The sequence below is a fragment of the Gallus gallus genome, chromosome 2 (assembly GCF_016699485.2).
Source record: "Gallus gallus isolate bGalGal1 chromosome 2, bGalGal1.mat.broiler.GRCg7b, whole genome shotgun sequence".
NCBI lineage: Eukaryota > Metazoa > Chordata > Aves > Galliformes > Phasianidae > Gallus > Gallus gallus.
In genome coordinates this window covers 43,101,784-43,114,789 of record NC_052533.1, presented here as the reverse complement: position 1 = coordinate 43,114,789, position 13,006 = coordinate 43,101,784, and the positions used below count along the sequence as shown (strand labels likewise).

Genomic DNA, 13,006 nt, shown 5'->3' with positions numbered 1-13,006 from the left:
CATTTATTTTTTTTTCAGTATTAACAAGTGAAGTCCATGACTTACGCATTGTCCTGCAGTCTGCAGACAAGGAGCTGTCTGCTGTAAAACTGGAATACAGAGCCTTTAGGGAAAAGCAAGAGAAGGAGATGAGTCAGCTTTCTGATAGACATATGGATGTACAGTTCAAGCTGGACAGCGTCAGGTATGTTGGCAGTTTGGTAAAATGTCTTAACCTTCCTTCTGAATGCATCTTCTGTCTGCAGACTTGCAGACTAAGAAATGCACTGTGCATTTCTTAGAAGCACAAAAAGCAACTTTAGATGTTCTTTCCTTTTTTTCTTTTCCCCAGTTCTTTTCAGATGCATGATGGAACGTGATGAAATTAGCAGAAAGATAATTAAATAGACTTCCTTAATTTTAGTTTGCTAATAGCATTTTCCCATTAAGTAGGAGATACCTATAAGCTTAAGATAGGAGCGGCTAAGGAGGCATGAATCTTTTTTTTTTTAAGGCAAGTCTTAAAAATTAACTATCATTCCACTACCTGTTCACATGATGCAGATGACAGAATGATGCTGATCTAAAAATACAAACAGAAAGAAGGAAACAAAAACAAAAAAAGAAACCAAAGCTTGGCTGTTGAAGTCTGGACGTATTGCTGTGTTGCATGCAATAATAAGCATTAAGCATTGTTGGGATTGAGGTTTTTGATCACTAGTGTGACTTGGTTGTGCTTTTTCTTAACAAGTTTTGGGGGGAGGCTGTTAATGTTTTGATTTGGTTTTGCCTGGAAAGTTTAACTACATTTATTGCATTGTAATGGCTCGTGTTTCATCCAAAGTTGTTTTTTGAGTGATGCATTGTGATACTGGGAACCTGCAATTGAAATTGTGTTATGGTGTCCTTGATGCCTTTATTAGCAAAAGTACTGATTTATTTGGAGGGTATATGCTCTTACTGGAGGCTCTCCATTAGTAACATGACTCCTAACACTTGTTCAGCTGTCCTTTTATCCCTCTTTGCTGTTCACCTTTGTGAAAGATCAACTGAAGCAAGTTTCCAGGGTAGCAATTTGAAGAAATTATTTCCCTTTAGAGTATACAAAGGCTTTATATGGGGTAATTAGCCCAGATACCAACTAAGCAGATATGAGTACCCAGGACTGTTCTAATAGCTACAGTTCGTTGTCCAGCAGTTGGAAAAAAAAAGCAAACAAAAAAGCATGGCTGAACACTTATCAAGATGAGGTGACTGAAATTTCTATAGAGTTTAGCAAAAAAAAAAACCCCAAAAAAAAGGATTATTTCTAGGGATCAGAAGAAGTGTTCTGCCTTCTCTGCTAATGCCATTCAAATTTCCTATTTCATAAATGCAGAGTTTAGAAAGAAGTTCTGTTGTAGTCACTTGTTTTGAGAATAACTGTACTTTGTGGATTCACTGAAGCTCTTAAAGTACAATTGGTTGGAATGTTTTTGTAATGAAACAAGCTGTTAACACCGTGCCTGGTGGTGTTTTCCTTTTTAAATAAAGGCTGGAATATGAGAAGAATCTTGAAGAAAAAGCAAGCCTTCAGGATGACTATGACAATTTGCAAGAAGTGACAAAGTTTGAGACTGATCAGCTGAAGCAACAGCTTGAGGACAGACGACAGGAAACTGAAGCAATGAAAACTGAGCTCTGTGTAAGAAAAAGCTCTTAGAAGACTTCGTTATACAATTACTTATAGCCAAATTACTTAATTCCTGTTGTTATATCACTGATAATAGCTTCCACTGTAATAATAGGCTTCCTAGCATTCTCTTGCAGACAAAACCAGAGGGTTTTCTTTAAAAAATAAAAAATAAAAAAATTAGGACAAGATTTTTGCAAATACAGTCTAGAAGAAATGATCCAATACCACGATGTAGTAGCAGGTTTGGGGGCTGAATAAATTCCTCTGCATGTTTTGAAAGAAATAGGCCAGTTTTGTAAAGGAATAAGAAACTGCTTTGGAAAAGAACCCTGACATCTAAACATCACTCTTCTATCTTAGTGCTAGCTAAAATGAGCTTGTGTATTCCTTCTTAGAGGGGAAAAAAGTAAAAGAATTTGCTTTCTATAGTGGATGTAATTTTGTTAAAATGTTTTATGCTTTTTTGTGTGGACTCATTGTCCTGCAATTTAGTTGATGCTGTCCTTGAAAGACTGTCAGACTGCAGTGACTGCAAAACAGCAATAAGGTTGCTCAAGGGCTTTTGTAAATGATATTTCCTGGTTTTCTGCAGTGTACGCTGTTTGCCTACTCAGCAAGTTTGCTGTAACATTTCTCTTTGGGTGTCTAAAGCAATACTAACAGATTGAAAAAACATGATTTTAAATTCTCTTAGTGCAATATCTTGAACTGCTGGTTAAAATTTGAAACAACTTTCCCTGTCTTCTAATTAATCTATATTGGAAAATTCTGATTTCTCCTTTTAAGACTTGGATATTGAGGAACATTGAGCTGATTTCTAATCATAACTAAGACTTTACTTTAGCCTTTTCCTGGACAAATTCTAAACAGTTTTCCAATTAAGGTTTTGTGGATTCTTTTTGTTTGTTTGTTTTTTGCTTTTTCCAGTTATTTCATAGTAGTTGTTTAGAATTTTAAGTTATTCTAAAAGCCTTATATTTTAACTTCTTGTAACGATAAATATTTCTATGTTCTAGAACCTACTAAAACTCCTGGAAGCAGAAAAAGAACATAATCAGAAACTAAGATTACAATTACAAGAAGACAAAGAAAATTCAAAGTGAGTTTTGCTTACTTGTGTCATTTATTTTCATCTAACTTCATTGGTTTTGTCTTATGCTAGGTTTTGTGTTTTGGAGGTGACCTTGCTAGAAGTGTTTGTCCACACATGGATGGACATAACTACGTTTTGCTTTATCCCAATATGTAAAAATGAACTGTTTTCATTCCAGTTAACATTGCAGATGTATTTTCATTGCCAGTATAGTTCTTCCCATTGAAGGTAAGTATATGTCTGTGAACATAACTATTGGTCTTGTATGATAATGAAAAGCTTTTTTATTTTTTTATTTTTTGCAGAGTTCTTTAACTAAGTGCAGATGAGAATAAACGTTTATGACTTGATTCATGTAAAAGCTCTCTTAGGTACCGATTATATTTCTCATGAGAAATATTTTTTTTCTCTTCTCCAGAGAGCTCTTGAAAGTACTTGAAAAGGCACAAGTGGAGAAACCATCATCTGAAATGTTGACACGATGTGAACAGCAGGTACGACAGCACAACTGAACGACTAAGTCAATTTTCATGGGTTTCTATGTATGTTACTAGCAATTCTGCTGGCAAGCTGACTGTTCTTTAGATATCAGCAAAATAAATTTGGAGTTCTCAAATTTTAGATTGTTAAGCTTAAGCTACTCTTAATTATTCCGCTAAGGTGAACTACTTAGTTTCTTCCATTTTTTTTCCTGGCTTTGTGCTTAAAGTGTGTTTCAAAAGTAATTCAGTCTGTTCATAATATTATTTCTTCTAGGACGAAAAACTGCAGAAATTAGAACAGGAGTTGGCTGCTGCAGAAGAGATTATTGTTTCTTTGAAGAAGACAAATGATGCGGATAAGGTTTGTGTTTATTTCTGTTACTGCTACCTACCTTTGCACGTAACTCTATGCTCTGTTTTAAAAGTTCAGAACCTTTCTATTATACTTGGTAATTCTGTGATTCTAGGCAATTCTGGCTGTATATTTAGATAAAATACATCCTACCACTTAATGGCATTGAGTTTGTGGGGTGGTAGGAAATTAATGTGCTTAGATAACTAAAGGGGGAAAAAGAGAGCAAAGGTTAAAGCTCTCTGCTGGACAAAACATCCTATGTGGAAATGATGCATAGATCCCCTGATGAAAAGATGGCTTTGGGTTTTGAAAGCTTAAATTGCAGAAGTTCCCACAGCACAAGTATTGATGCTGTATGTAAAGCAGTAGTGCTTTTATTACTCAGAAAATATACATATTATACACTTAAAGGTTTTCCATGCCAAAAATAAAAAAAATTAAAATTGGAGGTCAGAAGAATCTGGTACTGTCAGTTCAGTGGTGTCTCTTGAATGCATCTTTCTACTTCACAAATAAATGTAACCTGAAACTATAGTACAGTTGGAAGCACATCACAGCCTGGGTATAAATCTGAGAACTAATCTCTTATAATAAACGCAGCACGTTACGTAATTCTTTAAATAAGTCCTTAGACAAAAACAAAACTTGAGGAACTTATTTCCTGTTACTCATTTACGTGTGTATATTGGAGCCTCATTTTCAAATGTCTGTTTGAAATTTGGTATCGACAGATTATCCACCAAAGCAAGCTCAGTAATGAGAAGCATGCATGTATATATCATTTTATACGTGTATTTTAGACATGCTTTTTGTTCTTAATGTAAGAAAAAGTGCATCCAGATTAACCTTCTTTTTTTTACGTTGCAGGAAGTTGTAACTGACTTGATGAGACAGATCCAGGAGCTGAGGTCTTCAATTAATCATAAAACTGAATCCATAGATGGGCTAACAAGAGAGCTGGAGGATATAAATGTATGTTCTGTCATTTTGAAGGACATGGTGTCGTTTCTCAGAAATGGAAGGCAATGACATGTCTTATCATGGGTCTCAAACAGCATAACTTGCTGTAGTGTTTTAGAAAGAAACTTCTTTGTTTTGACATGTTGAAATCTTCTGAACATTTTATGCCTAAGGCTGTCTTGAAAACTGAACTCTTTCCACGTGGTGGGTAAAGAGCAGTGTCTCTAAGGGGACCTATTCACATCCTGTAAACTACACTCAGCTGACAGTCACATTTAGATTTTCTCAGAAAATGGTGATTTCAGACGTGAGCAACTGAAGCAGAATTGTAAATTCATTTGTGAGGAAGTGAATTTTTATGTAGCTGAGATAACTATCTTCTACATCAAAAAAAACCCACCAGCCCTAAAGTGTTTATGTGAATATTAATAAACATTATACATCTTTATTAAAAAGTATTCCGCGTGCAGACTGATGGGGTATAACCCATGATGCAGTTCACTGATATACAGCTTTAAATGCTACATGTCAGTGAACTACTGACAAAATGTTCATGAGAACAATTTCTGTGTACAGTTGCATGTTTTTATCAGTAATTGTTTTGGCGATTAATATATATTAATTTTTTTTCCCATTGTTCTGACAACTCATTCTTAATAATACTGCTTGAACAATTTGACAAGTCGCTGATTTAATTGACACAAATGAGACCTTTAAATGTTTTGTAGTTCTCATTATGGGATGTGTGATATGCACTTATTTATTCTGCGTTTGCCAACTTGCTTTTACAACAGGTTTTCCTAAAATGCTCTGTATTGAATTTAATCTCTTTCTTAGTGCAAGTATAATTTTGTTCTGGCTGCAAAAGAAGAAAGCAAAGGAATCATAGAGGATCAGGAGAAGAAGATCGAAGAACTGAGGGAAGCCTTGGAGAGAAGACAAATGGCAGATAATGTTGAGGTAAAAACATTTATGGTGGTGTGTGATGATTATTTAACAGATTAATTGGATGCTTTTTTTGCCTAACATACTTGTGTAAAACTTAACATCATTTCAGTTCAAAATAAAACTGGTTAGGCTGCTCTTAAAGGAATTTTTAATGAGATACCTGACAAATTCTGTTAAATTATCATATTACTTGACATAAATATTTTATAAGCTACTTCATTAAAAGCCTATGCTGAAAGTCTGGTTTAATTTTGTTAAGGCCACTGAGGAGTCATCAGCTGAATTTAATGGTAATATTAGATGATGCAGCTGAGGAATTAAAGTAGGTAGAAGAATATATTATGTTCAGTATTCTTTTCCCCCACTGGCTACTGTATTCAATAGCTTCTTTACTCATAATTTTAAACTAAAGCTCCACCTGCTGGAAAACAATTTAGTTAGATTGCATGGTTGATGCAAGTACAGCTTTGCTTTTTAAAATTGTCTTTCTTTTTAATTTAGTCTTTCCTGTTACTGCTGTCTCCATTATTTTGGTAAACACACCCTTCAGGCAAAGCCACCAGTCTGCCCTTAGAAGTGATTTCAGATTTTACAAGATAATCACTCATGTTACATTTGCTTAGTCCTATCAACGTAGTCTACCAATAAAGTCTGCCAGAGCAGTGTTTGGTTCTCAAAAGCCATTCTTAAATATATTCACTAAGTTTAATAAGCAGATTATCTTCACTGCTAGCGATATCTAAACGTAACATTATGAAATCCTAAACCAAGTTGCTGGCCAAATGAATCACTGTGTTTTGTTTTGCTACTTACCTTTTAAATGAAAATAGTTTATCTCAATATACTGTCATCCCGGAGCGTATCTATCTACTGATGAAAGTATAGAGTTTCCCATTCTTGGACTTTGTACATCAGTCACTAGCTTTGTTTTTTTTGATGGACAGGAAAATCTCATCACTTCTAATCCAAGCTGATATCCGAAATACAAAGAACTGCTTCTTCTTCCAGATTAGCACACTTAGTGGAAGTATTGATTTCCCCATCAGATGAGGGACGGGAGTCTAGATCTTAGAATAAATTCAGAGGTGTCTACACAATAGCAATGCATTAAAAAGTCTGTAATTGCTGATTGAGCATTTCTCTACATTTTTTCTAGTTAATTCATTACAGAGTTGTATCTGTTTTTTCAGTATGCATTATTCTTAAGAACAGTGATTGATGCTAAATATCTCCCAGAAGTATCTAACCGCAGCTGTATTCCATGCAAGTTCTCATATTTTTGTTTTGTAGTCAAAATCAAGGATATGGAAAACTTGCCAAAGTAAGAAATTTATAGGTGAATGGTTGCTGTGCTTCATAAAGGAAAAACGGAAGGAAAGGGGAGGTGCTTTTAGCTGTTGTCACTGCTGTTAAGATTGATAAAACACCTTGAAGCAACTGCTTTATAGTAGTAACTTTGTTTCCTTCTTCTCTCATCCACTGACTTAAAATAGAGGGACCTTCTGTGTGAAGAATTGCATCATACCTCTGATCAGCTGATAAGACTGACAGAGGCCTCTAAGAAACATGATGCATTGCTTCAGTGTGCACAGCAAGACATAACAGAGAAAGAAGCTTTAATCCAGGAACTCAGGGAACAGGTAAAACATGGAAATTCTTCTGATAATTAACTCCCTGGGAGTGGGTTGTGATCAACAGTAACTTCGGAGAATATTTTAGCTGTAATTTTGGAACATCTTGCACTCTGTACTCCTGAAGAACAACGCTGCTTACTGTAAATCAAAGTAGTTATTCAAAAGCTCTTGAGCAAAGGATAGGTAACCTTTAAATATTTTGGAAATTGTATCTTGAGATCAACTTCACAGATAAATATTTCTGTAGAGTAAAATGATCAGTATGCATAATGATGGAGAAACCTGAGGTTCTAAGTGATACAGACTAGAGGGTTAGTTTCTACTCTTAGCCACAAACAGGATCATTATGTAATGGAGACAGTTGAGTTCTGTGCATGATGCAGTCTGAATGATTTTGAACCTTTGCAGACAAATAGCCTACATTAAGGCTTTATCCAGATTTTAACTCTAATTGCCATAACTATTACAGTGCCAATTAACATGTTTGTTTTGGCAAAAACTCCAGTAGTGATACATTTCTTTGGAAATGCATCATTTTATCTCGTTGGCATATTGAGGGAGTTGTCTAAAACTATCAGTAAAATATTTGTATCAAATCATGTTTTGACCATTAACACCTGCAAACAAAGTTCAAATTAGCTACACATTATATATATTATATATATGTTAACAAAAAATGCTCATGTGCAACTGTCAAATGATTAATAGTTAATAGGTAAATGTAGAAAACAATTATGAAAGCGATGTCAAAGATAACATATATTAACATGTATTTGTCTTGCTCAAAATAGGGATATGGTTGCTATTTTATTTCATGTTTTGTGACTATTCTGAGCTAATTTAATTCTACTTGGGATTTCTAACAGTTGGACAAAATGACAGAAGAACTAGAGAAGAGGAAGAGTGAATATGAATTCAAAATGAAGCAAATAGACAGCTTTTTTGTGGACTCATCTACAGTAACATTTCCTCAGGTATGACATTCCTAAGAGAAACATTTTCATTATAGTGACTATTAAAACTCACTGAAAGGGACTTAAACTTTTCTTACACCACAGTGGGAGCAGAAAATACAGTGTATCTAAGAATGGTCAAATCCTATCCACCTTGTTTGCAGCTTTTATATATTATTGATGATTTTTCTGCCAGGGATCTATTAATCTATGTTCTCTTATTAAAGGACCTCACCAATACACAGGAGAAAACTGGGGGATTGATGATCTTTTGAGGCCTCTTCCAACCTCTGACATTCTGTGATTCTGTGTGAAAACAGTTCTTGACTAATCATTTTGGACTATTTTTGTTTTGCTTTTTACCTTTCCAGTGTCCGAAAACTCCCCCTAATTTTGATGTGAATTTGGCAAAAATCTTAGAGACTCATGAGCAAGAAATAGCCGATAGGAGGGCTTCTGCAATCACTCTGGAGCACCTGGTACATGAACTGAATGAAGAACGAAGAGCTAAAAACGATGAAATTCTACGGCTGAAGGTACTATGAATTAAACTCTATCATCAATTTTTAAGATTACAGTAAGACAGAGTACAGAGTTCAGATTTTTAACGAGCTCTGCTTATTAGCTTGTCTGTTAATGCAGGAAGGCAGTTCTTGGTCTTCTCTTCGGCTTGTAACAAATGTTGACAACTTGCTTGAGAAATCCCTATGTCTCGTCTTCCCTAAGGAATGAATGGTTTCCTGTTCATGAGTGTCAAATGGCAACATCATCTCTAGTAATGAAACTTATCTGACTTCTAAATCAAATTACTAATAAAGCTGTGAATGGAAAGGTCATGCAGATCTTTGCCAGAGGACTGTACTTCTTTTTGGACAAATAGCTTTGTCTTCTATTTTACAGAGACAGCAATCTCCATTTGGTATTCACATGAAATGTTTTCAATCTCACTTTCTTAGGAACAATTAAATGAATTGGAGAGCTTGCGTTTGGAAATGCAGGTACTGGTGGAAAACAACAGGAATTTACAGAGTCAACTTACAGAAGCTCAGAAACTAAGCAAGAACAGGTAAAAGAAAATAAAAAGAAAACTCTTAATTTTAAGCAATTAAGTACAATAAACTGAAATATACTGCTTTTATTTGAAATACAATCTCATGTATTGCTCATTTAATTAGAGATTGACTCAGCCTTTTCTATGAAAATCATCTACTGACTTTAAATTTTACTACCTTTAAATCATAAATTATAAGACTTTGTTGCATTTAATATGGGAAATACAGAGGAAAAAGAATATAAAGTAATTATACAAGTAGCTATTACAGTGTGTTATATATTGTCACATTACTTGAACACTTATGGATTCAGTAGATACAGAATTGTAAAATGGTTTGTGTTGGAAGGGACCTTTTAAGATTACCTAGTTCCAACCCCCCTGCTATAGGCAGGGACACCTCCCTCTACACCAGGTTGCTTAAAGCCCCATCCAGCCTGGCCTAGAATGCTTCCAGGGAGGGGGCATCCACAACCTCACTGGGCAACCTGCTCCAGTGTCTCACCACTCTCACAGTAAAGAATTTCTTCCTAATATCTAGTCTAAGTCTACCCTCCTCCAGTTTATAGCCATTTCCCCTCATCCTGTTGCTAAATGGCCTTATAAAAAGTCCCTCCCCAGCTTTCCTGTAGGCCCCTTTTAGGTACTGGCAGGTCCCCCTAGAGCCTTTTCTTCTCTAGGCTGAAAAGCCCCAGCTCTTTCAGCCTGTCCTTGTAGGGGAGGTGCTCCAGCCCTCTGATCAGCTTTGTGGCCCTCCTCTGGACATGCTCCAACAGCTCCCTGTCCTTCTTGTGTTGAGGACTCAAAACTGAATGCAGTACTCCAGGCAGGGGTCTCAGGAGAGCAGAGTAGAGGAGTGGAATCACCTCCCTTGGCCTGCTGGTCACACTTCTCTTGATGCAGCCCAGGATACAGTTGGCCTTCTGAGCTGCAAGCCCACATTGCTGGCAACACATATTACGTACATACATATACATTATATATAAATAGATTGCTGTGGAAAACTGAATTATATGGCTTCATTTTTGACAGAGCTGTCGAGTAGGTCACTTGGCCCTATTTTCTTTCAGGGAAAAGCATTGCTTTTATGTTCTTCATTTGCTGGTTTCTTGACAGGAGACCTTGAGATGTAATTTGGACAGGCAGTCCCAGTTCCTAGCTTTTAGTTGATGGGAGTTGTGGTTTGAATAGACTGAAGGTTATAGGAGCTCTGGAAAAATCAGGCTCCAATATTTCAAGTGGGAATATTCACAACAGAGACATACTTCATACACTGTGGGAACAGCTGATAGCAGCAGGGAGTAGTTACCTCTTGTGCAGTATGATACTAGAAAGCAAAATGCTTTGATCACTGGTGTCACACGTAACAAAAAAAACCAAACTGCAGAGATCTTGGGTTGAACTGGAGAATGTTTAAGAACGTGTGATGAGACCAAGTGCCTGCTCTGGTATGTAGTCTTAAAGCAGGGAAGAGTAGTTGTCCAGGAAAGGTGAGCGTTCACCTCTGCAAAGCTAAGCTGGAACACTCTTCTCATTGCTTTTGAGGTAGTATGGGCCGTCTAGTAGTGTAGTACTAGAATGTCTCAGCCATTATCAATTATACTATAGCTGAGCTTTTTAAAGTTAAGTATCTAGTGAATATAAGCAAATAGAGGTGGATGTAGCTCTTTCCAGCCACTTTAGAAGCTGGCTGCATTTTGGAATTGGGTGGTACTGAAATTTATCAAGGAAAAGCAATTATCTCAGAAGTTGTCAGACCTTTCCAATTGGTGTTAAAGTGTTTAAAAAAAAACAAAAACACATTTCCCATACATACACACATGCAGTCACTCAGCCTGAGGCTGTATATGTATACCAGATACAACAAATTCCCCTAGTAAGGTAAGCTTACAAAGATTTTAAGTTTCTAAAACACTGAACTTTTAAAATTGTGTCAAGTTAGGGTAACTATTAATCAACGTGCTCAACAGGAATTAAGTGACCCGAGTGGTGTGTAGTTTTGGAGTGGTTATTTTAACTTCATAGGGTTTACTTACTTCCATCCGATATCACGTTTAAAGAACAAAATAAGTTTCCCAGCCATCTGAATACAAAACTTCTAACTTTTAACTTGGCAACACCACTGTGCAAGGATCTAGTATGAAGGAGTTCCTTTTTGCAGTCTGTGTGCAAGTGAGCACCATCAACTCATAAGACATCCATCTCAATCCTGAATTTGTTAAAAAATCTGTTTCTTTGTAGTCTGTCAAAGGAAAACGAGATGTTCTTGGAATGTAAAAGTTAATACCTTTCTGGAGTTGTTTTATGATGATGCAGGATTCTGAGCCTAAAGATGTGTCAAGACAGTTATATGCATCAGTAGTTTAATTTGGATAAGTGGTTGTTTTTACAACTGGTTTCCTATGTTTGCAAAAGTCTTTTCTTGTTCTTGGACCTTCCAGTGATAGGAAACACACTGATGTTCAGCAGCTCCAAGAGAAAGAGGAGGAGATTGCTGAAGAACGACTGGCAAAGGTATCGCATTACCCTTTTCACGCAGTGGTTGCTGTTTCCCTGTTCTGAAGTATTACTCATGTTTTCTTCTATTTCATGCCAGTAAAACAAGTATTGATTTTTAGTGGTTTCTAACAGTTACAGACCCTGGTGCTCAGCTCATAAGATTCCTATCATAGTAAAACTCCAGTAAACTTTATATCAGGTTGCACAATAAGCAAAAACAGATTCAGATAATTAAATCTGACTCATCTCCATAGAGCTGGAAAGTGGAGGTTGTGTCGCCTGCTAATATCAAGGCTCTACCGAAGGGAAGCTTAATATCACAGTAGAAGTTGAAATACATCTCCCAGGCAGAACTTCCAGCTCTAGCTGTCCTGTGTATGAACGGGCAGAGTATGGGTCATTTGTGCTGGCATGAGATGGAAATATGTGCGTATAGCCAAGAGGTGAATTTATAATGAATGTTAGATATGAATTATTGGGTAACAGGATGATTTTGGTAGTGTCTGGAATGAGATACTTGGCATCAGGTGAATGACAAATAATTTGGAAAACAAAAAGCAAAATGCATATATATACATACAAGCAATTTAAACATAATGAATGTAACTACTATTTTGAACTTTTACAGAACAAAGCAATGGAGGAGATGATGAAAATCAAAGCAGAGTAAGTTTAATATTGCACAGTGAACTGGAGACTTTGCATTAAACTCATTAATACCACAAATGTGTATTTAAGGAGTCAAGTCCTTGTCTGAAGTTACAAATACATTGAGTAACATTGAGTTCTTACTCTTTTTCACCAGTAGGTGGTGGTAGCACCTGTTACTACATTTTCCAAAAGGTTCACAGTGTATGAGGAAATGCTCTGAAAGAGGTGGAAGCATAAGCAAAGCCTAGGTTAGGGGAGACTTCGTTTTGAATTGCTTAAAGTAATTTACAAGATAAGGTTTTGAACACTTCTATACTCAGTGACTTGTGAGCACATTCCTTTTCAAACGCAACTGAAATACTTCTCATTTCTTTACTAACACTGTTAATATTTTGTAATTTTAAACTTCATCCAAATGCTCTTATGCTATTTATTTCTATTGCACTTCAGCTTGAGTAATTGAATTACTTATGAGACAGTTCCTACACTGTATTTGCACTAATGTACGAAAAGTGCTAGCAATTCAGGTGTGCCACACCACAGATACTAGTCAAGAAATAAAATACAGAATTAGCAGGTAAAAACTAGTTTGCAACTGCTCCTCCTGTTATTCTTAGGCTCATCTGTATTGCTTCAGGTGCTCATAGCAGCCGAATCTCCTCATATTTGGCTTGCGGCCATCTAACAGCATGTTTTCTTTGTAAATAGCTTATTTTAAGGATAAAG

The 13,006-nt window shown here is 36.1% G+C and overlaps 1 protein-coding gene across 1 annotated transcript in view; it reads left to right on the top strand.

Annotated features, from left to right (window-relative positions):
- Positions 1-13,006, top strand: part of KIF15 (kinesin family member 15) — a 36,065-nt gene that overhangs the window by 19,895 nt on the left and 3,164 nt on the right. The window contains exons 20-32 of the mRNA XM_015281734.4: positions 19-184; positions 1,513-1,663; positions 2,671-2,753; positions 3,166-3,241; positions 3,504-3,590; positions 4,452-4,556; positions 5,382-5,504; positions 6,986-7,132; positions 7,993-8,100; positions 8,451-8,615; positions 9,036-9,145; positions 11,572-11,644; positions 12,258-12,295. Of these exons, the coding sequence (XP_015137220.1) occupies positions 19-184; positions 1,513-1,663; positions 2,671-2,753; positions 3,166-3,241; positions 3,504-3,590; positions 4,452-4,556; positions 5,382-5,504; positions 6,986-7,132; positions 7,993-8,100; positions 8,451-8,615; positions 9,036-9,145; positions 11,572-11,644; positions 12,258-12,295 (1,432 nt within the window). The remainder of the gene's footprint in view (positions 1-18; positions 185-1,512; positions 1,664-2,670; positions 2,754-3,165; positions 3,242-3,503; positions 3,591-4,451; positions 4,557-5,381; positions 5,505-6,985; positions 7,133-7,992; positions 8,101-8,450; positions 8,616-9,035; positions 9,146-11,571; positions 11,645-12,257; positions 12,296-13,006) is intronic.